The sequence below is a fragment of the Hyaloscypha bicolor genome (genome assembly GCF_002865645.1).
Source record: "Hyaloscypha bicolor E unplaced genomic scaffold K444scaffold_117, whole genome shotgun sequence".
In the NCBI taxonomy this organism is placed as follows: Eukaryota; Fungi; Ascomycota; class Leotiomycetes; order Helotiales; family Hyaloscyphaceae; genus Hyaloscypha; species Hyaloscypha bicolor.
In genome coordinates this window covers 1455524-1481935 of record NW_020194619.1, presented here as the reverse complement: position 1 = coordinate 1481935, position 26412 = coordinate 1455524, and the positions used below count along the sequence as shown (strand labels likewise).

The 26412-nt window shown below is 50.8% G+C and overlaps 11 protein-coding genes across 11 annotated transcripts; 3 read left to right on the top strand and 8 right to left on the bottom strand.

Annotated features, from left to right (window-relative positions):
- Positions 1–69: 69 nt before the first annotated feature.
- Positions 70–329, top strand: K444DRAFT_615629 (uncharacterized protein). The gene has a single exon (XM_024880770.1). It carries the CDS (start codon positions 82–84, stop codon positions 283–285), a length of 204 nt encoding a protein of 67 aa, XP_024734055.1. The 5' UTR covers positions 70–81; the 3' UTR covers positions 286–329.
- A 118-nt stretch (positions 330–447) lies between these two features.
- On the bottom strand, positions 448–2789 carry K444DRAFT_594002 (MFS general substrate transporter; the record flags this gene model as incomplete). Its single annotated transcript, XM_024878327.1, has 5 exons — positions 448–1936; positions 1984–2090; positions 2162–2261; positions 2316–2355; positions 2420–2789. 5 exons carry the CDS (start codon positions 2787–2789, stop codon positions 910–912), a joined length of 1644 nt encoding a protein of 547 aa, XP_024734054.1. The 3' UTR covers positions 448–909.
- A 994-nt stretch (positions 2790–3783) lies between these two features.
- On the bottom strand, positions 3784–5143 carry K444DRAFT_632287 (uncharacterized protein; the record flags this gene model as incomplete). The annotated part of the gene is made up of 4 exons (XM_024883459.1): positions 3784–4331; positions 4380–4555; positions 4602–4778; positions 4827–5143. The coding sequence occupies 4 exons, from the start codon at positions 5141–5143 to the stop codon at positions 3784–3786; spliced, it is 1218 nt and encodes a 405-aa protein (XP_024734053.1).
- Positions 5144–7643: 2500 nt separating this feature from the next.
- Positions 7644–9003, bottom strand: K444DRAFT_615625 (mate-domain-containing protein). The gene has a single exon (XM_024880769.1). The coding sequence runs from the start codon at positions 8632–8634 to the stop codon at positions 7693–7695; it is 942 nt and encodes a 313-aa protein (XP_024734052.1). The 5' UTR covers positions 8635–9003; the 3' UTR covers positions 7644–7692.
- A 2332-nt stretch (positions 9004–11335) lies between these two features.
- On the bottom strand, positions 11336–13372 carry K444DRAFT_535235 (uncharacterized protein; the record flags this gene model as incomplete). Its single annotated transcript, XM_024875272.1, has 6 exons — positions 11336–11936; positions 11979–12120; positions 12233–12460; positions 12511–12736; positions 12802–13168; positions 13284–13372. The coding sequence occupies 6 exons, from the start codon at positions 13370–13372 to the stop codon at positions 11336–11338; spliced, it is 1653 nt and encodes a 550-aa protein (XP_024734051.1).
- Positions 13373–13867: 495 nt separating this feature from the next.
- On the bottom strand, positions 13868–16082 carry K444DRAFT_48121 (uncharacterized protein). The gene is made up of 3 exons (XM_024873001.1): positions 14781–16082; positions 14450–14735; positions 13868–14329 (listed from the first exon to the last, which is right to left on the bottom strand). Exons 1-3 carry the CDS (start codon positions 15833–15835, stop codon positions 14285–14287), a joined length of 1386 nt encoding a protein of 461 aa, XP_024734050.1. The 5' UTR covers positions 15836–16082; the 3' UTR covers positions 13868–14284.
- On the bottom strand, positions 15999–16987 carry K444DRAFT_615620 (uncharacterized protein; the record flags this gene model as incomplete). Its single annotated transcript, XM_024880768.1, has 2 exons — positions 15999–16609; positions 16839–16987. Coding segments are annotated over 2 exons (314 nt in total), but the record flags the coding sequence as incomplete, so codon positions are not given.
- Positions 16988–17790: 803 nt separating this feature from the next.
- K444DRAFT_644803 (uncharacterized protein) lies at positions 17791–20820 on the bottom strand (the record flags this gene model as incomplete). The annotated part of the gene is made up of 3 exons (XM_024885008.1): positions 17791–19265; positions 19302–19463; positions 19500–20820. The coding sequence occupies 3 exons, from the start codon at positions 20818–20820 to the stop codon at positions 17791–17793; spliced, it is 2958 nt and encodes a 985-aa protein (XP_024734048.1).
- A 225-nt stretch (positions 20821–21045) lies between these two features.
- Positions 21046–21898, bottom strand: K444DRAFT_48115 (uncharacterized protein). Its single transcript, XM_024872999.1, has one exon. The coding sequence runs from the start codon at positions 21688–21690 to the stop codon at positions 21241–21243; it is 450 nt and encodes a 149-aa protein (XP_024734047.1). The 5' UTR covers positions 21691–21898; the 3' UTR covers positions 21046–21240.
- Positions 21899–22679: 781 nt separating this feature from the next.
- On the top strand, positions 22680–24166 carry K444DRAFT_535093 (Arginase/deacetylase; the record flags this gene model as incomplete). Its single annotated transcript, XM_024875261.1, has 6 exons — positions 22680–22817; positions 22864–22960; positions 23029–23119; positions 23193–23276; positions 23329–23861; positions 23910–24166. The coding sequence occupies 6 exons, from the start codon at positions 22680–22682 to the stop codon at positions 24164–24166; spliced, it is 1200 nt and encodes a 399-aa protein (XP_024734046.1).
- A 245-nt stretch (positions 24167–24411) lies between these two features.
- Positions 24412–25686, top strand: K444DRAFT_47873 (uncharacterized protein). The gene has a single exon (XM_024872962.1). The coding sequence runs from the start codon at positions 24911–24913 to the stop codon at positions 25583–25585; it is 675 nt and encodes a 224-aa protein (XP_024734045.1). The 5' UTR covers positions 24412–24910; the 3' UTR covers positions 25586–25686.
- The last annotated feature ends 726 nt before the right edge of the window (positions 25687–26412 follow it).

Below are 26412 nucleotides of genomic sequence, written 5' to 3'. Positions count from 1 at the left end.
ACCGTTATATACCGCTTCACCAACATTATTATAACCACCCTTTCCACACCACTCCTCCAACTTCTCGCCCATATATACACAATGACATCTTCAAGAGCCAACGCCCTAGCCACCGGAGTAAACGGCTACGTCGGCAACTCACTAGCCACGCCTTCGTCCGCGCCGGCTACAAAACTTACGGCCCGCACTCCTCCCTCCTCTCTACCCTCTCATCCGCAGAAGTCATCCCTCTCCTCGGATCCCCCGTCGACACCTCCCTCCGTCCGTCCCTCTCAGCTCAAGTAATCATCTTCCCAATCCTCGTCTCCACAATCCAGGATGTAAACAACTACGGAGTAATTCCTCACTTGTGGTATGAAAGCCCAGGGAGCGAGAGCTGCTACGTCTGTTTGGGCTTGAGCGATCCTTAGATCCCTTTTTAATATCTGGGAGACGACGAGCTGAATTGAGACAGATTGTGCTGAAGCTTACGTCCTCTGTCAAGCCAAGAGAAAAAGTTGTAGCAGGACACTGCTACAACATCTCCACCTCCTCGTTTGAAACACTAGGCGCCATTCTTCGAGTATCGTATTGAATAGGGCGTGAAGTTTGTCAAAAAGGAAGGGAGGGTGGGTCCAAGAGCCATGTTGATGGGATTCAGTCAGTGGGTTGGGAGGGAGAAGTTGAGAAGGGATACCGAGCGGAGGGATAGGAGGATGTTGTTTTCGGAGGGCTTGTGGGATACAGGATTTGCGGCGGTTGAGAGGGGCGATGAGGGGTTGAAGAAGATGAGGTTGATGTTTGAGGCGCTGACTGCGGGGCAGAAATAGACTTGTATTTTGTTGCTGAGATCTAATGTATGAGATTGTGACTAAGAATCTTGGTATATACCTACCAAACGCCGCGTATAAGCCAACTCTAAACTCGAAATCAAACAATATTTATAGCACCTGCTTCGGCCGAGTCTGGCATTACGAGCAAGGTATTTTCTTCCACTTCATCCTCGCCACTTGGCGTTCTATCTCTTGGATGCTTTCTCTTCAAACACCCAAAACTCCATATCCCAATCGCACCAACAAAACAAATCAAGGCGAGAGCTAAGAATGGAAGTCCAACCCAAGGACCCTGCAACCGCAAACCCAAAGTATACAGCGCAGCAAATGTCGGACCCGCAGCTAAGCTGCCACAAGTCTCAACAAGCCCAATAGCAGCGTACAGCCGTCCGACATGTTCCTGGCCAACTAAAGAAGTCACCAGAGACCTCGCCAGCGCATCTGTCCCAGCACCTAAGGTGAAAACAACCAATCCCACAATTGTTCCCACTATGGTTGGACTCATACCAATCAACAGCGCCCCAACGACAAGTAAAATGACTGAAAACCTGGCAAGAATTATGTCTTTTTGACTGGATGAAAAGTGGAGACGCTTGGTGAGGTAATGGGAGATGGAGGGTAGAAGGGCAAAGAGGAGCACGGTGCAGATGAATGCTCGAAGAGAGAGTAGATATCCAGCTTGACTGAGTTTCCAACGGAAACGATTGGAGATATAGCGGAGGAGTATGCTCGCAGATTGCCTGCCGAATGGCTGGATTAGGAAAACGAGGAGTAGGAGCAAAATTGGCAGTGAGTGTAGAACACTCAGCGAGCCGTAGACTTCTTTCAAACTGTTCACGGCCTGTGAGATTATTGAACCAAAGAAGCCTGGTTTGTCGTCTTCGTCGATTGGAAAGCTCCGTTCCGAAACTGCATCTGGTGTAAGGGTTGCGGATTCGCTCTCGCGAGATCGCATATGTAAGGTCTCTGGAATGAATACCAGAAGAGCAGCTGCTGGCAGGAATGCCGAGATCCCAATAAGTAAGGGTATCCAGGGGGATTTTGTCATCAGGAAAGATGCTATTGAAGGCGCAATAATTTCAGCGAATAAACCCATTCCCCCTCCCATCAGGAAGATATTGGCTCTAGCTGCTTGTTAGCAAAGATCCCCAGGGAGGCCCTCAGAGCTCACCTCTTTGCTTGGGGGGTAACATCGGATCCAATGGCATAAAACATCATGCTTCCCACAGCTTCGCCACCACCAATTAGGGTGAAGATGGGGTCTAGCCATAGTAGGCGCTGTGGGAAAATGAATTAGTAAATGTCGAGGAATACTTGCCAAGATGGACCAGAGACTTCAAGGTACTTACAACTGGAATATGCCTCCAAAACCTCATTATCATTAAACTCCACAAGTTGGCCAGAAAAAGTCCCGAAATAGCAAGAAAAAGTACAGGGCGACGGCCAATTCTATGCCAAATCAGCCTTCATCATCTCGCCAGACGTATATAGAGTATCACTCACCTATCTGCCAAAAGCCCATAAGGAACAGCCGTCAAAAGCGCTAGAGTACCACTCATTAGCCCTCTCCTCTCCTTTCATCCCATCTCCTTCTTGCTTCCACTTACACGGCACCGTCCCCAAAAAATGCAGCCCCGCCAACAAAAAGTTCAACTCCTCCTGCACCAGATCAGCCTTACACAACCGCTCCTCAATATCTTCCCCCAGCCCTCTATGCTCCTTCCCTTCCAAACGATTATAATAATGATGGCATACGATATCTTCATAAAGCCTGATCGAAGGAACGCCTATGAGATACCCGCCGAACGCGAGGATGAAGATGATGGCGAAGATTATCAAGGTTATAATGAGGCGGGAGCGCGTTTGGTAGAATGGGAGGGAGGAGGAGGGAGAGCGGATATGTGGGGGTCGGATATCTGGGAGTAGCGGCGCATCCTCATCATCATCAGGTTCGGAGGGCGGTTCCGGGACCGTCATTGTGAGATGTCGTCTCGTTTCGATGTTGAGGATGCTTCAGATTCAGCAGCAAAGGCAAGAAGACCTGCGATGCGCCAGCGCAGTCGCCCTATTTATCAAATGAACAGTACTGCATATAGAGTAAGGCCGACATAAGAGAGAGAGGGAATTGACGAGTGAGAGGTGGTGGATAGAAAGGCTGATGAGAGATCAGAACCGGCGAGATTCGCCCGGACAGGGGAAGGGAAACTGAGCCGCGTCATGATCAGGGAGGTTTTAAAGGTTGCCTACCGATACACGCTTCGGATATTGATTTTGTTCCTGAGGGGGGATACAAAGCGTGGTATCCCAGTGGTTCAATTGTGGTTATGAAGATGACAAATGGCCCAGCAGTAGAGGATGCTGCATGATGTTTGCAGTGGTCTTTTCGGCTGCCCTGACGTGGCCTCCAATCAACAAAAAAGTAAGCACCGACGATCTTTGATGGTTGACGTCTGACGTCCAGCATCGTGGCATTCTCATCGCGACAGACCTTCCTATTCCAGATGTTTCTCTTGCCATGGTATCATCAGATAAGAAACCAAGAGTGGGAGGTGGGAAGCTGGGAGGGGGGGGGAGTTCCGGGTTGAGGGAGCTCGAGGAGTCGGTTGGAGGACTCGCATCAGTGGCCGTTTGATATTGATCTAGTGATCATATGTTGTATTGTATGTCCCTCCAGTCCGATAAATTAATCGCCCGCTACAGTCAGAACAATCGATCCAGTCGTCTCAGAAGAGCGTGATGGGGGCTTCGCATTTGATCATCGCAATCCTGAAGTATCAGGAGCATCTGATCTGCAACAGATGTTCTTCTTACGCAGTACAGCGAAACAATGAGTATTGTGAAATCTATGAACTCTGTATCATTTTCTAGAACAAAAACATCATTCCATTACGCAAAATTACACCCCCCCTATTCCCAGAACATCCAATTACTAGCCAACCCACCATTTATACTCCCTGTTTTATAAACCCATCTAGCAAGTGCCAGCTCCATATCCACCGCAGTTTCCACCTCGGAAGGAGCCATTAGGGCAGCCACCAACAGCGCAGATGTTTCCATACTTGGCAGCATAAGTAGCGTTAGTGTAGGCATAAGCCTGGCTGACGCTCCAGTAATCGTTGCCACGGTACTGGCCATAGTTCGTGGCATAGTTCTGAGCCCATGATTCCGAGTACATGGCGCATTGGATTCCTTGAGGCTGGTTGTTGTTGCTCAGAACGTAAACCACGACCTGGTTGCAGACGTTTGGCTTGGCTGGCGCCGCGGGAGGGTGACGGCTGTTGTAGGCAGTCTGGGCAGTGCAAGCGGTGGTGCAAGCCTCGACACCTCCCTCGAATGTCTGAACTTTGTCGAAGGAGAAGAATTTGTAGCCCATGTATGTGTTGGTGTTGGTGACTGGGTCGTTGGGTGCGTTGATTGCTCCACCCAGAGCCATGGGCGCAGTAAAACCAGGCTGTGCTTTAGGAGGAGCGAGCTTGTTGTAGCCGTTACTTCCGGTGATCGCAACCTTGAAGGCGGGCTCTGTTCTCAATTAGCAAGTGCATATTCTGCCAGAGTCGAGCGACTTACTTCGGGTCCCGCCAGTATTTGTTGCCGTTTCCGGCTTTACCTGCACTCCCCACCGGACACACTTGATGTTGGTGACCGAAGTTGGGTTCGGGCACCCATCAGCTGGAGCAATACTAGGATCACGCTCGAAGTAGATGTTGAAAGCCTGGCATCGGCCTCCTTCAAGTTGATCGCAACTGTGGAAGTCAGCAAGGATACGACGAAAGATTGGGTACTACTCACTATTCTTGACAGAGGATAGGATCATACTTGTCGAGCGTCTTGTAGCCAAGATAAGACGTCGTCTGACTGGAAGCTTGCTTGCCCTGGAAAGCCGGTGTGTAGCCCTGCGGTGTTGGGGCATTACTTGAAGCATCTAAAAAGGGCTGGTAGGTCAAGAATGCGTCGGGAGTATCGGGGCTGCTTAGAGTTAGTTTCTGCGACTCGATAGATATAGTGATTTCTTACTTGTTCACTGCAGGCCCACTGCCATCGGGCAAAGCACCGCAGTCCGCAGTACGGGGTTTAAGCTGATCAGCAACCCCCATGACATCCCTCTTCTCAGTAGGGTCGGATGTTGAAGCAACGTCAGTCACTGCAGCACTGGCAATAGCAGAGGCTGCAGATGCCGGCTGGATGGCAACAGTGTCGACCGTGACATTGGTGGGAGGAGTGTATATCGTTGGATCCGGGGTGGCGTCGACTTCATCGAAGACGATATCCTGAGGACGAGGAGCTGCAAGAGCGAGTGCTGCAAAAGCAGAGACAACGAATGTGGGACGCATTGTGAAGAGTGTCTCAAAGAATGTGGCTTTGAAGTAGATTCGATGATTGTGATGAATTAGAGTAAAGGACGATGGATGGGAAAGGTAAAATATTTATCGAAATGTGGTACATGGAGACTGCACTTGCACCTGTCATCTCCTCTGAGGCTTCTGAGCCCAGCTGAATGGTCAATACAGTCTAATAACGCCTCACCATGCGCCTCACCACGCCGTCAAGGAAAGAATAGGCGCGAAGTCACTCTAATTGTCAAGGGTTTGGCGTCTAGATGCATCAAGAGCCTCACTAGGATGATGTGAACTCGATTCCCACGTGGTGGGACATCTGGAATTCTCTCTCGCTCTACTGATGGAATCGGTAGTCACTATCGAGCCATGCTGGCCGTATTCGTTTGCGAATTCTAGAGCCTGCGGTTGATACCCGCAAGAGATCTGTCGGAGGACCGGTCGTCAGTCAGATGTCGCAGAGATGGTGAGCTGGATTAGGAAAGGATGGCATGCTTTAAGGTTAAATTAACTAACCTGATCCAGAGAGAGGCACGGGACAAGAAGCAGCGGCGAGAGGGGAAATGACCAGAAGTGGATGGCCTTGTGGACAATCGGCCACCATTCTTCAGTCAACTGCAGCAACAACGGTCTGGAATTCCTCCCAGTATCCACTCTCAGCTCATCCAGACACCTGCGCAACACGAGAACCCATTATCTGATTGCACGAGCCACTGACTGATCCGGAATGTCGAGTCGAGGAACGAGCGCCACAAATAGTCGGGCTCCTCCTGCAGAAGCCATCGGACCCTGCCCAGGCGAGAATGGAGAAGCATGCCTGGGCGTCTTTCTCGAAATACAATCAAACTTGCAGACCTTGGGTGAGTCCGCTGCGAAGGGGGGAACAGTTGGTTCTTCTGGCAACGGCTTCGAGAAATGAAATGAAAGCTGTTCCTGCGTCGAAGCCACCCCACAGCCAAAATGTAAGTTTATAAGGTTTGAGACCGCCGCAATGCGGAAGACTCAGCCATCCGCGGACGGCTGCAACCATGAGGCGTCCACAATCAAACGCCTCTCAATATTCAACGTTGAACCTTACAATTCTTTGAAGTCCACGCTTTCAAGCCATGATCTGACGCCTTCTTGAGACATGCTTCAGCTGCGAGTCCGGAGGAAGTCTGGGGGAGCAGCATCCCGCAGATCTCCCGCTCAGCCCCTGAATAAACCGAGCCCTCAGATCCCGGAAATTACCCCTGCAGCCAACCACCAACCTTTAAATAGTGCTCTTTAGCGACTCGACAACCTCACACTATTATCAACGCCTTTCCAAGAACAGATGTTTACAACCGCAAATCAATAGACTTGGATCCTTGGCAATAGGACTTACGAATGGACCAATGACTTTCGGAAATGCCGCCAATCAAGTCCAAAGACCCATGCATGCGAAACCACAGGGAGCAACACACCCGCGTGCGGTTTTCAAGTCACGCTTCTGCAAACGAGGTTTGACAAACATGAGCGGATCGGACTATCTTCTGCTGCAACAGGCTGACAGCTGACAACAAAAATGGGCAAACGTTTTCGAGGTCTGGCCCAAGCTAAGACAATGCGAGTCTCTTGCCCTGGCCAAATCCCCTTCATACCCACCACCTAAACTCTCGCTTCTCTTCGTCTCTTCCAGTTCGAAACCAAACCAGCGCGCCGCCATCAACCAATACGGCCCCCTCAACGCCACAAAAGCCATAGCAGAAGCCACATCTCGACTACTCTTCGTATTTGGAACATTGAGATCCAATCCTCAACCATCGGAGCGTCCGCGTCCAAGAACAACATAAAAGCCTTTCAGTTCTCCACTTCATCCATTTGTGGATGGAGATGGTTGCCATGTGCGACATTTGCCTGGGAAATAGAATCGGGGTCGTTTCTCGCAAGGCTGAACACTTTGAGCAGACTGCATGAATCGATACCCGATGTTCGAAAAGCCTGTGTAACCCCTCCAGAACGGGAACAGAGCTGGGCTGGTGCCAAAGGCCGGGCTTGATGTTTTGGAGAAGATATTGGAGCCAAAGCCCAGCACCGCCTCCCCGAATAGCCTTTAGTAGCTCGGGTAGGCTCTCATCCTGACCCCTACAAGCTCTGACCAACATTCACGTGATATTCGGACCTTCCTTCTCTAGGTATTCACCGTGCTGATGCTCCTATCTATCAGTCCTGCTCTTCAGAAGCTCGAGTCCTCTGTCTGAATAGGAAGTTATCAGTATTTTGGAGACTTTGATCTTTCTATGTTATTGAGTTTATTGAATTGTCTTCGGTAGCTATCAATTTTTGATCCCCACAAATACTCACGCGCCTCACTATTGGGTCAAGGTAACTGTAGTCGCCCCTAAGTTAACGAGTCAACCACCAATGAAGTGTCTGGAAATCAACAAGTTCATTCCGAGAAACTTAAAATTTAGCAAGTATCTACACTAAAAATTTGTAGACTACAACAGATCTGTCTCGATTTTAAGAGATTCGTCACATCGTTCATAAACATCATTATCTTCATTTCCCACCTCCTTTATACTTCACAAATCACCTCCAACCCCACCATTCGTCTGCCCCTCCACCAACCCACCGCCAATCTCCGCCCTCTCGCCACTATCCATCCTCTCAAACGCCTTCTCAACCTGATACTCCCAATCACTCCACGCAACAATAACCCACTCAATGGCTCCCACCAAATACAGCGCAATACACTGTCCGACCCACAGCCCAGCAAGACCCCAGCCATGGAACGCAAGCCAAATCCCCAACGGCAACGCGCCCATATAATAACTAACAATATTAACGGCAGCACCGATATGCTGCCTCCCCATACCCCTTAAACTACCACCACAACTCCCATTCAGTCCATCCGCAATCTGGAATAACGCAACATATGGCATGACTTCCGCCGTAAGACGGATAACATTAACATCATCATTGAAGATCTTCGCATAGAAGTCCTTGACAGCCATCAAGACAATAAGCACAAGAACACCCATCACCATGCTCAACCAAGCCGCCACATTCGCCGCCCTCGCCGCCCCCTTCGCGTTCCTCGCACCCAGCAGATTGCCCACCCGCGCAGAAGCCGCAACACCGATCCCAAACGGAATCGTGTTCATCACCTGATCCGTCGTCATGATGACACTTTGCGCCGCCAACGGAATCGTGCCTAGTTGTCCGGCGGCAAGGGCGACGATCTCAAAGGCCCACCATTCCGTGCCGACGTGCACGACGCCGAGGATTGCGAGGCGGGCGAAGGTGGAGAGGTTCTGGTAGCAGAGGCGCGACCAGCCGCCCCAGCAGGCGGAGCCGGCGATGAAGCGGGCGTAGAGGACGAGGAGGAGGAACGAGAGCCAGTAAGAAAGGCCGGTGGCGAGGGGCGCGCCGATGAGGTGTAGGTTGAAGGTGTAAACGAAGAGGTAGTTGAGGGCGACGTTCAATGGGGAGGTGATGAGGAGGACGTAGGTTCCTGGGCGCATGATTTCTGTAGTCTGTTAGAGGGAGTGAGGGGATGGGAAGAGGGACGAACCCTGTGCTTGCAGGTACTTCTTCATGGATTCAAAGTAGATGTACCCCAGCCCTCCTGGGATCAATGCAGTCAGGAACTTGGCACTGTCAATGCAGATATATTCTTCCTGGCCAAGAAGCCTGAAGACTGGAGCTGAGCATGCCCAGAGAATGGCAACTGGGATATACATCGCAGTAAGGACGAGGAAAGCTCGTTGCAGGAGAATCCCAAGGTCGTGTGGGTTCTTGCTGCCCGTAAAGGTCGAAGATGCCAATGTATCCAACGCAGTTGAACCGCCCAATGCTATCAGCCATGCTGTTGACATGGCAAACATATAGCTGAACGCTGCAGTAGCCAATGCTTCAGGACTCAGTCGTCCCACTATCAACACCGAGAAAGTCTGTAGCGAGTTTTGCAGCGTATATGCCAGGATCACAGGCACGGAGCCTCGAAGAAGGAGAAGGAATTCGTGGAGCCATAGCTTTGCAGGCGGTTCGTTCTCTTCGAATTCGTAGGTCGAGCCTTCTGAGGCCGAGAAGCAGGGGGGCTGAGGGTCTGACGGTTTTGGGAGGAGGGACGAACGCTCGTTTGGCGGGGTAGATATCGGTGACCCTTTATTGGAGGATCGAAGGAACTTGGGAATCCATGAGGAATCGTTTGAATTGGCCATTTTCTAACTCTCTTGTGTTGTACTCAACTACAATTGAGTGTTACAGCAACATTGGGAAGTATATGAGAGATATGAGCGAGGGAAGGACAGGATTTTCGATATCAATTGGTCTGTCTGCCAGCAGACTGGATATCTCTGAAAGTATGACAGCACAGCGACAGGGACATGGTGACAAAGAAGGACGTAAAGGAATGAGCAACGGGTACTTGTACCACGACGGCCAATGAGATCTGCATCGGAGCCGTCTCGCAGGCCCGTAGATGGAGACGCCGTGGTCCTGTCTGCGAATTGTGAGTGCAGATTCGTCAATGGCGTCGATTCCACGGCAATGGCAGAGGACGAGTGAAGCCAGCGCGAATTAATGCGAGTTTTGTGTAAATGGGAAGACTTTTGTTGGCTGAAGGCGCGTCTGCGAGGGTTTTGCTTATCTTTGACATTGGACGTTGTTGGTCATCGTTATCTTTGTCCTTCTCGTAATAGTTCCACAGCACGTGACGCCCCTTTACGTAACCGATGAGGTTTGGCTTTTACAAATCGTGTTGGAAGATCTTCTTAATGCTAATGACAGGAGAAATATTTTTGCTTTTCAAAATAAATGCTTTGAGGCTGATGAAGTGTCTCGCTATGGGGTAAAACCTTCCCGGTGGGTGGGCCCCTCATTGGTTAGCACGACCCCCGCTGGTTCATTAGATGACTGTAACACCATAGGGGAATGAGGCATTGTCACCAATCGGCCGGGGGGCTTGTCTTATCCGTCTATTTTGGACTCCATTTGGATCAGAAGGCCGCTTCTGCCTAGTGGGACAGGACACTGTCAAGTGATTAAACTGTGGAGGACCATCTCCCCCTAATTTGTGTTGAATAGGGAAGGAGTTCATTTTCGTCCAAAAGTGGATGAAGACTGGTGGGAGGGTTTGAGATCAACACTAAAGGGAATTTCAACGCAATCCGAGCCTTCCTTCCTCGGGCTGCGTTGTATGCCTTTTTTTTTTTTTGAATACAGATACAGGCCTCGCGACGTGGCACTCCATCCCTGGACTTCCGAGTTATTCGTCATCGAAAATTGCGAGTGCAAAATTGTTTGAGCATCCCCAGGTCGAACATCCAGACTTGCGTGTTGTCAAGGTGCATCCTGGAGTGGTTGAGATGGCGATGACGGAAAAGATTCGGGTGACTGCCAATGATGATCGTAAGTTTTGTGGTAATGAAACTTGGACGTTATACTGACTAGGTGCAGCAGAGCTCATTGGGGGCGTCATGGTCTGGCTTTCGAGTCCAGAGGCAAATTTCTTGAGAGGCATATTCATCTAAGCAAACTAGGATGTTGATGAACTGAAAGAATTTGCCGCAGAGATTAAGAGTCCGAGATTTTTGGTGTTGGATCTAAACCAATAAGCCTTTGGCGATATGGGGAAAAGGCGAAGTTTTTGCTGTGAAAATCCGAGACTTGGATGCGCGACATCGAACTTGTGCCTGATTTAGCAACTTGGTACAAGGTCGATTTTTATGTGGTCCCAAATGCATCTTGGAAGCTTCCTCCTTCAACGAAAGAATCCCAGATTTCCTATTTATATGTCAGCTCTCAAAACAGTGGCACACAAGAAAGGGGTAACATACCCAGTCAATGTCCATGTTAACCTCAGGACTTCCTAACCGTTGATTTGGGGCAAAGAGAGGTAGCTGGCGAGGCGTTTCTTGCCCCATTTGACCCTGAACAAATCCCAGGTTTTCTTCCATAGCGTGAGTACTGAGCACTTGTGACAGGACTTGATAGACTTTGGCTGCCTCAGGAGAGCTATGTTTTTCTTCCTTCCATACATTACAGGCAAATTCAAGCGATTGCCAGATCTTCGCTTGCTCACTCTCGTCAAAGTCCAATCTTCGACTGGACTGCTCCTCCAGTTTTCGATATCTGACATCCAAACAGATGATCATAGCCGCAAGGATAAATTCGTGACTGGTATGCGCCACTCGATACCAATGCCGAGGCTTCGTAGCTCCTTTAATTTTCGTTTCGGCGTATAGATATTGCTGGTGATCGAGTAAGCGCAATGCTGATTCCATACCGCTGATAGGATCTAGAAAAGCGAGCGTCTATTCTACCCAGAATCAGAAATTTCCGGTGCAGGATGCAAACATTTTGGTTGTAAAGAAATTCCAATTGTATACGACGGTTGACGAGATATGGGATTTCGTTGAGCAATCTCTCCGGGGTGTCCATTTTGAGGTGAGCAGGGAGCTCTTTGTAAGCTTGTGCCATCTTGTCATCGAGTTTGAGTACCTCGTCGTAGGAATGCTGACTCAAGGATCCTATGAGACTGATAATATCCCCGCCAACTGAAATGATCTTCCTTTTTGCTAGCATATAACAGACCGGCGTCTCCTCCTCGAGTGACCTCGATTCAGGAAGGGCTGTCATGTCCTCAGTCAACTCCCAATCGTGAAGATTCCGGGGAGCCAGTGTATCGGAATCTATTGTGCGGATCGTGCTTGGAAGACCGACGAGAAAGGAGGTCAAGATGTCGAGACCTTGCACGAAACACCAAACTCTCCGGCGCACTTCGCCCTGGAAGATGGAGATTTCGGGATACTGCGAAGGGTCCCTGTGTTGAAGTCAGACATAGAAACATATTTCCAAGGCAAACACAAGCCTATGATATCCCATTTGCAACGCAACCCGTACAAGCAATCCTACCACCATCCATACTCGGGTCTCACTATCGCCATTATGTGCCCATTCTGCCATGCAATTGTAAATCATTGTCTCAACTGTGTGCGGTGCACATTCTTGGTAACGACGGAGTCAGTAATTGCCCTTGAATGCTGTTTGAGAACATAGGGACATTGTAGAAAATTGTGAAACTGTGAATAGAAAGGAGGATTCTCTTCGCTCACGTACTTGTGATGTCTCCCATCATCAAACACTGAGCTGTTCGGAGGCGGTAAAGCTCATACAGGGACCGAGATGTACCCTCATACTCTGGAGGTTCTTCATCGTTGAGATAGAATGACAGCATGATCAAACTAAGCATGGAAAACAAAAGCCCAATCCACATGATTTGTGTCTCCGAGGGGCTTTCCCAGTGAGCCTGGTATTGTTTCATGAAAGTGGGCTCGTGCAAGACGTCTGATGAGGAGTTAGCCATTGAAGCTGGCAGAAAATTAAAGGATACCAACGAAAGGTAGGAATAGGAGAGTTCTTTTTATCAAAGAATCGTTCGATCAGCTTGTCAGTCGTGCACTTCGGAGGTATGGTTGCCAAAAGCTCCTCCAATCCGACTGGTTTAACAACCCCACACAGTAATCCCGGCCCATTGGCAGTGCCTGTTGAGAAGGCGACTTGGGAAAGAAGATCGTCTTGGTCATCTTGAACTTGATTCCAGAAGCTCTTCAACTCGGTCAACTACCAATACTGCAAGTCAGCGTCACCTTGTTTCAAGCAATGCAGAACACTGCAAGGCAAGTTACCTCTTTCATAACATCACGCCAGTGAGTTGAGCCTCTGTATACGGAGCTATGGCCGTCTACTTTTAGCACCCCTAATCCATGTTGGATACTAGCTGTCGAGGTGCTTTCGGCCTCACGTGACACGTCCTCTTGAGACGAATGTCCACTCCCATCTTCAGAACTAGGATGTACTTGACCGGGAACACCATCTTGTGCAACCAGGGTCGTGACAAGATTCTCCAATCGGTTGAGCCGTTCTTGCATACCCTCAGCGTGGGCTGAGCGGAGACTAGGCGCAGGGATCGGTCCATGGCCACGATAATCACATCGCGAAGGAATACCCCGCACAATGCAGTTTTGACAGGGCAATTCGCGATTGCATTTAATCCTATTATAACCTTTAGCTTCTACCATCGGAGCACGAACTATGATCAAATAATGAACGAGCCTCCCGGGATGCCACGGAGCCGGTGAGGTATTGTAGAGAGCAGAGAGGTTCTCACTTTCTGATTCGACAAGATTCGCAGGCGAGAGGAGCCCGAGGGTTCTTGTGGGCCTTGCGTGGTTTGGTGTTTCTGGTGTCCGCGGGCATTTTGCTGCTTGAGACTAGGTGAGATTTCGCAGATGCGGAGGAAGAGAAGGAAAGAGCCTTGGGTGTGATGTGAAAATAGTCACCTGACTTTATTTCCGTGGGGATATTCGGTTCCCCTTTTTTTTGCTTCGGGCTTAAGTTCCCAAAATCAGGGAACGGTAAATGTACCTGGATTCTGATACTATGAGTTATGCGGGAAACTCCTCAATGCCCGGAGTTTATATGGACGGTTTAAAAAGATGGAACTGTTACAAACATTCCCTGTCTTCCTCGATCACAGGTGGGATATTGGCAAAATGAATGTATAAGGTGAAACTCGAAGCCGAAAAGAAGCTGCACACTCGATCCTCCATTCCGCCATTCTATATCATTAATTAGTTATCACCATGAGTTTGAGTAAGATCTGGCTCCAGCTCGAGCAACTTCCCCCTATAAACGTTGATTTTACAAGAAAGTTGTTGGGTCGAACACGGGACTAGGAAAGGAGGAGTTCGTCATTTCGTCCGTCTGAACGCCTCCAAAGTCATCATTGCTGTCCACTCTTTACCCAAAGGGAAATCTGCTCAGGAAGACATCGAAGCCACCACCAATCGACATGGAGTGGGTGCAGTATGGGAAATCGACTGGCCCGCTCAGCGTCGGTGAGAGAATTTGCAAAGAGAGTTGTAACGTTGCCACGAGTCAATGCCGTTGTTTCCAGTGCGAGTATAGCAACGCCAAAGTTCGAGATACTCGAGGACAATGAGCATCGCTTGATGTAAAGAAGCTGAAACTTCAACCTCGACAACCGATTGGGCAAGAAAGCATACTTCGAAAATTTTTGTCGTCTCCAGATCTCAATCTCCAGGAAAATGAATCTGAGTAGATGCATGCACACTATTCTCCGCCAGCCAACTTCAAATCGAAACAACATCAAAGCCGGTTTCTCCGGCATCTATTGCAAGCCTGAATATTGCACTAATCATCGAATTAGTACCGATAATTCCTGAATTGCCAGAGAGGGCTCGGGAGCCGAAGAGCCAGGCTCTTGAGCTCTCACATATAAATGACAACAATTCAATATGGTAATAAGCTTACCTGCTGACATTCAAAAATGTACGACGGCAGTGTATCGCGGCACTCCTCACACTGGTGTCTGCCCCTCACATACTGCCAGGTCTCATGGTCACAATTATGTCTATCCCTCAGGTTCTGGACGACAGCGGCGAATCTGGCCTGTTGCTCTGGAGGATTGACTCTCGCAGGCTGGCGTGCAACGACCTGGTTCGCACGTGCAAGCAGTCGGTCTTCGTTCCATTGTGCACAGTCGCAAGTCTTCCAGCGTTGGCCGCAAATGTAGCAGAACTCGGCCCTGCAAGTGCATCTACGGAAGTAAGCAGTGATCCTCGAATAAGACAAGAGGACTAACGTAATGTGGTTGCAGCCAATTTCCAACTCGACGAGGCGGCGACAATTGAAGCATCGTTGCCATCCATGTTCTTCAGCGGCATCGAGGGCTTGTTGGAGAGCCACATCTTCTGGACAGTCTCCTGTGTGACTAGCTTTGCAAATTGTGCAAGTGACCATCAAGCAATTCGGGCAGGATGCCTCTCCATTGGCGATATTCTCAACTCGGATGAAAGCGGAGCACGGAGGATTGGAGCAGTAGGTACGATCTGGTGCGTCGAACTCGATCTTTTCCCGCTCGTATCGTTGAATGAGGTCACCGGTGAGGAAAATGCGGATACTGCTGCCGGTTGCGATTGACTGACGGCAGCAACGTGGAGGAAAGAGGGAGTCGTCTCCCAAAGAAGCGAGAAAGAGCCCTCGAAGACAGTCTCGGCAGTACTCGTGGCCACAGGGTGCGCGTGCAAGCTGGAAGAAAACGACGTGTTCCTGGCAAGCGGTACAGCATCGTTTTGTCTGCTTCGGTGGGTTCCTCATTGCAGCCCAGGCGGAAGATTCGGCAACCTCCTCATCGTTTTCATCGACAAAGCGATCCGATCGACCCTTCACTAGTTGTCCGTCAAGTGACTCTTCTTCGACTGGTGCAGTCACGTAAAGAGCTCGAAGCTTCTCCAAAATCTCATCGTCCAGAAACTCAGAACCAACAGTCCATGGTGGGAGAGGATGATGAGCAGCCACACCGCCAAGCCTACAAGCAATGTCTCGGTCTCCTGCGGCGGCCTGTTCTTGAGAAAGTGATTCTACCAGAACATCGCCATCCATTTGGCAGGCCTGAGCAATGCTGGTGCTCATTTTTCGGTCTTCCACAAGAGCAACACTGCGCTCTAAGTCCTCCCTGTACATTTGAAATGCAATCTGCGAGTCCGAGAGCACTCCTTCTCGACCTTTGCCTTTGCCCGCGAAGGACTCGACGAGCTCGTTGCTGTCCTCGAGTTGGAGCTGAATCATGAGAGCGGCGGTTGCGATGTCCATATTGGCGAACATGTCCATCGTGTTGGCTGTACCGCCTCGCAGCATTTTGGATGCAGAGAGAGCTGTCTCAAATAGCTGGGAGCACTGGCTCGAAAAATGCACGGACAATTGTTTGCTTTGATCTCCTTTCACCGCCAAAGACTTCTGGGGCGAAAAAAACAAACGGGGATCCTTGTAATCATCAAGTCAATGCTCTTCCGTCTATCACCTGCAAGTTTTGACGCGGCTGGTGGAAGCACCTCGTTGAGTCTGGACAACTCGCTGCAGGCCGCCGGCACCAAGTGAGCCGGGGCATGACTCAACTGTGAGATCCAGCCCGTCTGTGGAGAATTCTCTCGTATGTTTGGGAAGATGCGGGGTTGAGCAGCCCATCCCATTGAAACTGGAAAGGAGGCTTCGGCAATCTTGTGCAACGGATATCTGATTCGTCCTTCCATTGCCATCAATCCCCTACAAACTCGTCCTTAACCTCGACCCCCCACAGCTTCACAAGCTACTCCTTGGCTTCTCAAATCCCTCACATCATCTCTGTCCGCCGACATGCGACCATTCAACTCACACTCAACATCTCCTCCAGCCTCCAGGGACGCACTCGGTGCAATTATCCCCAATACCCAGACATCGTCATTCAAACACATCTCCCTCCACCACCCTTCAACCAAACTTCTTACTCCCCCCCCTCTTAACCTCGCCCTCCTTGCTCTTAATCTCTTTCCCCTTCAAATCCTTATTCTTCTTCCCCCCCTTCAACAACTCCAGATGTCCCGCCTTAGCACCGAGCGTCCGCTCCGTCATTGCCGTCAAGCCCGCTGAATGTTTCTGCTTCCCGTCAGCTCTCCGCCCTCTATGCCTTCCCCTTCCCTTTTTTCCATTTCCATCCCCTTCCCTCTCCAAAACCACATCTCACACATCATTTTCTGGAATTCTGTCGCCCCCTCACCCCTCATCCGCACCCCTTCCCACCCAACACAAATTCACGAAAGCAAAGCCAGGGCCACTGCATCTGCTCCTCTAGCAGATTGGGGGGAAAAAAGGAAAGAGTAAATACCTTCACCATCCCCTTATTCCTGACCAAAACCTGCTTCCGCGGCGCAATCGTCCTCGCGCCCTTCTTCGGCCCCAGCACGGTCGGCTTGCGAGATGTTTTCGCAGTCGCGGTTGTGAGTTTCTTGGATTTGAGGGTCCCTTGCGCCATCTTCTATTGTCGTAGTATAAATGTGTTAGAAGATTGGATTGTTCTGGCGTGAAGCGGTTGGATGGAGGGGAGGGGAAGTTGGAGTTGAGGGATTGGGAAGGAAAATCGCGGGAGATTTTGGAGGCGGCCGCTAGCGCAAGGCCCATTGTAGCTGCGCTAGCTTAGCAGCCGAGTATCGATCAGCTTTGAGAAAAGGGGGCGGGGAGTTGGGATGAATCGATGGCGTTTCCAAGAAGAGGGAACAGAGGGTAAGGGGGAAGCAGTAATGGGAGATGGGAGATGGAAGATGGGGGTAGTCTAGTTGCAAAATGAAAAGCGAAATGATGTTGTGATGCTTTTTGGAGTCAACTCACTCTCATTGCGAGGCGATCCTCTCCATCAAATAGTTTATAATGCAGGCCATATCATTCATCAAGTCTAACCCCGCCCCATCTTTTAATTCGAACCATAGAAACACACATTTGTCCAGCAAGTAAGAAGTGTAACCACCCATCCAGTCCGAACCAGTTCGTGATTTCCATGTCATATCCTCAAATCATCAAGTCATGCCATCGTAATAGAGTTCGAAGCCCGAGCTTATCATCTGAAATGTAAAAGTTGATCGTAAATCAAGCAAATCAATCGCTCGCTCATAGTCAAGAAGAAAATGCCAGGAAAGTAAGTTACACGTTGAAAAGGAAGCGCGAACCGCCATCCGGGGGAATCATTGTGATAATACAGTCCTGGGATCCGCGCTTTCCAATCCTTGGCCTATTTTTTTTGTTCGAATCTGCTGCTGGGTATCTTTGAATGGGGTAGTAGGAACTCATTGAGTTCTCGTTCGTAAAACATCGTCGACGCCGCTCTGGACGCCCTTTGGACCGCTGATGCTAGCCCTGAGCTTCTCGCTTCGTTGCTGTCTTCTCCGCTCACTCATCCGCCTCCGCATCCCTCCCCATCCAATGTACTCTATCCTAATACCCAAACCCGGGATGGTGTGGATCCTCCCGCCATTTCCTTCCTTGAAACCGTACCCAAACGAACCCTCGGAAGGTCCGCTCACTGGCCGCGCAACAGCGTACTGCTGCCTGTCACTTGCGTCCCTTCTGAGACTTGTGTTACTCCTCTGTTTGACAACTCTCATATTTCCACTCGGGGTTCTCCTCATAGTTCGACGATCTACCGCAGAGGGCAGGTAATCATAATCATCATCCTCGATGGGCAAAATGGCGAAGGTCCGCTTCAACTTTTGACTGAAGCTTCGTTTTGGCAGTGGAGGTCTGTTATCAACAGGTGGGTACTGGCTGAACTCGTCGTCATCATCAGACTCCTGATCTTCAAGATCATCCCAGAAGTGGGCGGGTCTCCAGAAAGGATGCAATTTGCTTCCATCAGCAGGGCGATCAGCAACTGAGGGATATAGCGTTGACGGATTGGCAGTCTCTTTCGAGGTTTGCGTTGAATGATCCGTCAAATCTCTCCGTGGGGTGTTACTCAACGAAAATGTGCGTTTGAGGAGACCCGGCTGATGAGCAGCTGATTCTGAATTGCGACGATTGCTGAAAGCACGACGCATCAATGACAAACCCCTCTTAGGTTTGTCATTTGAAGTAGAAGGCCTATCATCCAGATTATGGCCCAGCTGGCGATTCTCTTCGTCTCCAGGAGTCAGTGCAGCCGGCGTGGGCGGAATGAACTTGATCGCTGGTGGTTCAGGAGGCGCTCGGGGGTTCCTGAGAGGAGAATCGATTTCATCCATTGAATATATTGGTTGTGGGGGCGTCACTGGGCCCATAGAAGCTGACCCGTTGGCCTTGGGCTGCTGTGTTGTATCGATAGCCTTGAGATTAGGAGGTGACGGGTCAGATGACGCTCTCTGCTGCACAACCAGGACTGACTTGTTCTGGTGTGGAAATATAGACACAGCCAAGGCTTCTGAGACCTCTGCAGTAGTGCCGGCAGTTTCGTAGGATGCCTGAGAAAATGGTGTGACTTGCGTAGAAAGTCGTTTTCCAAAGAAGGGATCTCCGTTATGATCAAAGTTATGATCCACGTTCAGAGGTGGCACATTGTCTGTCTCTACCTCTTCTTCGGGCGATGGGTGGCTTTGGACTGGCTCAGGCTTAACTTCTTTGGCTACTTCTTTGTTTTGGGCTTGGATCGTGTTGTGAGCCCTGAGACTCTCAGCAGTTAGAGATCCAGCCCTCGACGTATTGCGACTAGTGGGAGCGGAGAGTGATGAGCTTCTAGCCGGGATGTTTGGAGGAAAATCTATCGTTCGGACTGAATTTCCAGAACCGGCTGATTCCGACATCGTTCGCTTCCTTGGAGGCAGACTATCAAAATAACCAGGATCGTTGTATTTCGATGACTGGGACAACGGCGCCGAATTAAGAGACATGCTACGCTTGGTCCTCCGGCTGCTTGTAGATCTGAGCGAGGGGGGTCTTGAGGATCTTGTAGATGAGCGTCGATCAGGGATAACGACAACTGGAATTGCTCCGCTCTTCAAGAGTTCCCGGCGTGACCTGCTACTTGAAGAGGTTGTGGTTATGGTGGCATTTGAGGCCAAGCTTCGATGCCTTTTCTCCGGGATCCTTGCCATGGAGTGATGCAGGCGGTGTGGAGCTTCACTCGACCCAACCGAGTCTGGGCCAGAAGTAACTGTCGACTGGTCCGAACTGAACTCTCTCAACCCGAGCTGCTTCTTACTGTGTCGAAGAGTCTTTCGTCTTGTCGGTGGAGCGTCAACAACCATGGCCTCTATGACTGTGGAACTCACTGAACGTCCTGACATGGCCGAGAATCTCCGGACGTCTGGCGTTGATGGTGATTCTGGATGTACAACAGGTGTAGGCCAAACCCTGCGTTCCCCAAATTTTCCACCGGGCGTTTGGTCAGACGCGTCCCTTTGCAGCCGATGTCTTGCAATTCGCTCTTGTAACGGTAGACTCCTCACAACCTTGGTTGCCGCTGTTGGGGAAACAACATCATCCTCCAAAACATCTCCCGAAGGCCCGTCTGTCAACATTTGTAGTTTACGAGCAGGCCTCTTACGGACAGTCACATTCCTCATAAGATTGTCGTCCCATTCCCGTTCGACTTCGCTTACCTCCTCTGTCGATCCCCATTCTCCATCAAATACAACAAATTCCTCCTGTGATCTATCCACTTTTGCTCTGGGTGTTGTAGCTCCTTCATTATCAGACTCTAAGCCCAGTCCTAATCCCACTTCTTTGGGTTTCGAGGGCCTTTGCGGGACTTGGGGCACCTCCACTGCTGATGTTCTTGCTGAAGGGAGGACCGGTCTCACGGTGGGCTCTGACACTTCATCTTCCTCTGAGGATTCTGGGTGCTCTCGAGCAGTTTTGAACGAGTCGGTGCGCGAAGATGGATATCGGTCACTGCCGGGAGGACGAAACGCCAAGGGCATCGCTCTTGGAGGGGTGACATCTGGAGTGGGTGGACTTTTCTGACCTGGTGGCGTGCTTGGTGCAGATGGAACGTCTGTCGGCGTTTTTATGGATGCAATATCGAATCTAGGTGCTGCGGTGATCGTAGGGTGAGATCCTGAGGATTGCCGTGAATGAGTTGGAGGGGTTGGGGGCAGAGCACCTATCCTTTTGGACGCGTGTTTCAACATTCGCGGACTCGATGTATCTGAGCTGGATATGGAGGAATTGCCTGTGTCTATGACAAGATCGCGGGGCTTTGTGGCACGAGGCAGAGGGTACACTTCTGGAAAGCGAACCTCTCGCGGATGGGGGAGTATCTTGTGCTTCCTCAGTAGAGTCGTGCCCACACCTTGCGGTCCATTGGGAGCATCAACAGAGGCCCCCAGCTCTCGGGCCGGCATCCTGAGCCAGTTCGTCTGTGTGAGGAGCATTCACGCCGAGTCAACGCAGGACTTGGGGGATAGATTATCGCTGGGTCATCGCCTTGTCATCGACTAGGCTTCGATTTCGTTTTCAAGAGGTCGCCGGCTGTTCATCGACAATTCGGTTTCATGCACGAGAACGCTATCGGCAAGTGTAGTAGCCCTCGTGGCTCGCGGCTCGCAGCTCGCAGTCTAATGTATTGCGAAAGAGAAATAACGAGAGTCGTGAATATCGTGAACGTCGTGAAAGGACCGTGGTATCGCAGTACAAGTCAAGCGGGTCGGAAAAGCAAGCAGTGGCGCTCGAGAAGGAGAGGAGCTGCCCCGAATGAGGAGTGAGACTCAGGAGATGCGGCGTCGCTGGTGCGTCCAGGCTGCAAGAAGCCAGAGAGAAGGCGCTCAAGTCGCCCAGAAAGTGATCCGGCAGCGAGTCGGATTCGCACGACGAGTTGTGTCGGATGGAGGCTGGGGATTATCGTCGTCGCGGGCCACTGGCAGAGCATGCGACGAGCCTCTCTGCCTTTCGATGTCGTTGGGGGAGAGCGCACAGTCTGAGATGGCCTCGGATGGGGAGGTGGTCTCTGGCTTGAACGCCCCTAATTGGGCCGGCGAGGGCACTGGGACTGCGACCGGGACTGACGCAGCGGCCGGCGAGTGAGTGGCTCCCGTGCCATTGGATACAGGTCCTTTTGCAGGAATCCTCGAATCAGAAGGCCAAACTGCGAGGGGGCAGTGGGCAGTGTGCAGTGGGCAGTGGGCAGATGCTTTTCCTAGCCTCGATGCGGAGCAGCAGGACGCTGCAGCTGCATGAAACGTATGTGGCCAAATACACCCACGAATCACCCTCATGAAGTCATGAAAAGCTCCTCCCTGCCAGGTCTGCGCCGCGCCGCCTGGATTTCTGCAACTTTCCTGCCGTGCCTACCTACTGCCCACGGTGCCCACCTGCCTGCAAGCGTCTCGCTGAAAAGAAAATCTGGGAGGCTGGGCCGATGACCGTCGGCCTTGGAGCCTTCGAGGACGTCGAATCTCGGAGGATCATTGGACCAGGCCACGAATCGTCTCAGGAAGCCTGTCTAGAAGTGATTCGACGTGCATGAAGCTTCTCTAACTGCATGAGAGAGATTTAGGGGGCGGAGGTTTTTGGATCACGTGACTAGCATCCTCCTCAAATGCATGCCTTTGATACAAGGAAGCATCTCAGGCTACAACAACGCTGCCCTAGGACCCCTCGCCGCTGCTTTTCCCACCCCGCCGATAAAGCTCTCCTCAAGTCTTATCGTGGAATTCCCTCACCGCTTCCCGATGCGTCCGAAGCGACCCCGGTCGTTGACAAGTTCGATTACCTCTCCATTACCCAATTCCAAATGACAATGCATTCCTGTCATTCTTATTATTGATAGTACCTGACCTGTCCCCAAAGCCGTTACCATTATCCCTCGGCCAGGTCTTGGTTAGAGCACTCCGAAGCGTGTACCCCTCCAGATCCTTTATCTGTGCCCCGCATGCATCGGACGAAATCTTTCTGTATCTGCTCCAGTTACCTAAGAAGATCAGCCACAACATGACCAGCAGCTTGGTAACTTCTCAGGTAATCTTCCAAAAGGCCAATGGCCGAGATAGCCTGTGAGCCTGCGGCCATACCACGCGTGGCTTGGTCGGGATCATGCTGCGAGAGTGCTCATCGGTCTACCTGTAATATCGCACAGTCAAGATGACGCCTGCAGTGCCCTCAAGCAGCGCCAGCACAGCACTATTCATAAAGGCAATTCCCCTCATTTGCGGCCTTTCCTTCCTTCCTCTGCTGCTCAATTGCCCTCCCCCTCCCCGCCCTCGCCATGTTGACCAACATCTTGACCGTGGTCATCCTGGTTACCACTGCACTTGCTCATGGCGATCATGAGCAACAAGTCCCAATCCAGGGGCCGCACAAAGCCTTGTGGTACAACACGTTGCCCGGTGACGGTGGAACTCAGGTAAGCCAATTGAGATCCCGAGCGGTCGGAGGCTGACAGTGCGAAGGCCGACTCTGTATTCTCCGGCATCTCGACATTTGGTCGTCTGCCATACTTCCCATGTCTGGCATCTGATGATGTGAAGTACGATATTGCCTTTATCGGTGCGTGCCTGCCTACTTGTACCCTAAAGGGTACCCATCAAGGTTGGGACACTAAGAGTGGCTCGCAGGTGCTCCATTCGACACAGGAACTTCATACAGACCTGGGGCCAGATTTGGGCCATCTGGAATCCGTCAAGGTTCTCGCCGTCTCAATCTTTAGTCAGTCTCCCCAAACAGCATAGAAGCTGATACCCTGGTTCGTAAACATAGGCTCACGCAGGGTTGGTTTCAGTGGAGGATACAACGTCCCACTGGAGACAAATCCATTCAACAGCTGGGCAACAGTCCTAGACTGTGGAGATATCCCAGTCACGTCGTAAGCCCGTCTATCCGCCTCGACAACTGTGCCGATACTTACTACCTGGCAGTTATGATAACACCTGGGCTCTTCACCAAATTGAAGAGGGACACAATTCAATCTTGACCCGCGCTCCAGCGACTGATGCTAAAAAGAAAGGTCCAGCGAAGAATGGAAAGACTCTTCCCAGAGTCATCACCCTCGGAGGTGACCACACAATCACTCTACCTCTCCTCCGATCAGTCAACCGCGCTTACGGTCCAATCTCTGTGATCCACTTCGACTCTCATCTTGACACATGGAAGCCAAAGGTCTTCGGGGGATCTCCAAGCAAGGTTGCCAGCATCAACCACGGCACCTACTTCTACCATGCTTCTCAAGAAGGCCTGCTCGCGAACGACTCCAACATCCATGCCGGTATCCGAACAACTTTGAGCGGGCCCAGTGACTATGAAAATGATGGCTACTGTGGCTTTGAGATTGTGGAGGCCAGAGAAATCGACACTATTGGAATGAATGGTATCATCAAGAAGATCAAGGACCGTGTTGGCACTACTAAACCAGTCTATCTGTCGATTGACATCGATACTCTTGATCCAGCTTGTAAGATAGTATTTCTTTCTACTCGTGCGCTCTACTGACAAACCTCAGTTGCGCCTGCGACCGGTACTCCGGAGACGGGTGGCTGGTCCACACGCGAACTCCGTACTATCCTGAGAGGACTCGAAGGAATCAACCTTATCGCAGCGGATATCGTGGAGGTCGCTCCAGCGTACGACACCAACGCCGAGCACACCACAATGGCTGCCGCAGATGCTCTTTATGAAGTGATGAGCTTGATGGTGAAGAAGGGACCCCTCAGCAAAATGATTGAGAGCGAGGAGGCTGAAGGGAGGGATGAGGTGTAGATAAAGCAGTGCGGGAGATGCCGAGAGAGATATTGAGCTAGAAATTGGACGAGGACTAGATTGGAATCGCGAATGACTGGATAATGGTGGATTTATGACAGATAGATGGAGGAAAGGCTGATGGTGTTCCTGGATTAAAGGTACAAGATGACAAGATGACAAACCGAAATTTAAGCAGGCTTCGTTAGGTCACGTGTCAAATCCACATTTTCCAAAATTTAAATCCTTCATTTCGACCTCAAACATCGACATCCACATCCATGGAACAATTCTGAGCACGACCATCCCGGCGGCGTTTCCTTTTCTCCAACGACGTCAGATCCATGGAAATCGATTGAACGATGATCTTCGCGAAGTTGGCCCTAACAAGTATGTCCGTGGACAAATCGGCGCCAACTTCTCCGAAGCAGGATCTCACCACCAATGTGCTGCGCCTCAAGATGTCTGCAGTGCAGATAAGCCTGTTCAACCACGGGCAGCGGTGAGTTGGCGGCGCCTTTTCTGCGCAGCCCTAAATCTCTCACCTGAGCGTCTCCTTCTCACCTTCATCGTTATTGCCATCTAATCCTCTATCTACAATTTGACTGACATTAGTGTCGTTGCGACACGAGCGTTGGCCTTCACTCCTAGGTCCAATTGACCTCGTATTCCTAGGCGCTACGGATCACCAACCACCAGCCTCATATTTGATTGTCGGTGACCGAGCATCCAAACCTCCAGCTTCACTCATAAAGACACGCCGAAATGGTAATCTCAGACGCATTCCCTCATTTCGGCCCCACTTCTCTTCCATACTGGCCTCCCACCACATTATCTACGAGCTCGAGTCTCAACAGAGAGCAAGCGACAACAAGCCTCACCACATCGAGTAGCTATTCAAGTCCAACCAGCGGACCTTACATTGATACACACAACCAAAATGTCTGGGGTGGTCTTGCTTCCGGTGCGAAAATAGCTATTTGCCTCGTGGTCGTCGGTATTGGCATCATCGTCCTGGCCTCGATTTGGTGTTGCTGCGGATGCTGCATTGGAGGCCGGCGTTGTGGGAAGAGACAGATACCTCCGGGACAAGGCAATCGTGGTGATCTGCCATTGTCCACGATGCCTGGAGCCGAAAGGAGAGGACGGCAAGACGACAGAGCTGTAGATGGAGATCTACCTCCGCCGCAGTACGAAGAGACGGCCCCGCATCAACATCAGACGATTGCAGGCGGCATCACACATGTGAGGGAGGAGGAAGAAGGGGTTATATCTGATGGGAAGACCCCGTTGAGCGAGATTCCTTTTGAGGATGTTGTGCTCGATCACCCTGTGTCTGCGGGCTCCGCGTCGGGGTCTGGCTCGCCCAGCTCAGCCCGGGAATTCGCAGTGAGACATCATGGGCTGGGAGGAGATACACGAGGGCATACGAATTCGTGAAGAGTGTGGGAGAGGGGGAGGAGTTTCAATTCTGGCAGGGAAAAGCTTCAAGGCTGGCTTTGCTCAGCCTTGAGAATACAGGCGTCGATCGCCGATATGAAAGCACGATGTGCTGAGCGGCTCCAAGCCTCGGTCGCGGCATTCTGAAAACAGAAGTCAGACGCATGGTGGACGGGCAATGGGTGAAGAGTTCCCGTGAAGGATTAGGGAGTTCGGACGGTAGGGATTTGAAACTTCGGAACGGGACCAAAATGGATAGTCTGGAAATCTTGTATAATGGGGGAAGAATATTGGGCAAGGAGTCTGGGCGATACGGAGCAAGTTTTCATACCCATATGTATTACTTTGTTAATGTTAATAACAGGCGAGTCATATTGTGACTGAATGTCAAAAGTTCCCTTTCTAGCCGGGGCATCAAATCTCTGTCTTTTTGAGTCCTTGCTGTCTTCGCAAATGGCCAGCATTGCTTGTCGATTCCGTCACCCTCATAGCAGTAGGATGAACAAGAAAGGATACTTCTTGCCCCGCTCTTGGCTCCTGTGAGCTTCAGCGGAGAGAGGGCCAGCGTCAGCTCGCCAAAACCCGCAAAAAGATTCAACCAAGATGCAACATTGCTACCTCCCTTTCCTTATTTTCCTCAGAGTGGAGTCGAACAAACCCCCTGCATGAACATCTGGAGGCCTGGTTTTTGTCTGATTTGCTCCTTCCTTCACAGCTTGATAAGAGTCCTGGCCGAGTTGCTCTTTCTCTCCTCGTGGAAGCAAATTTAGAAGTCACCATACATCTCGCACTTTCGTACATTTCGAAATCATTTCGTTCTTCCTCTT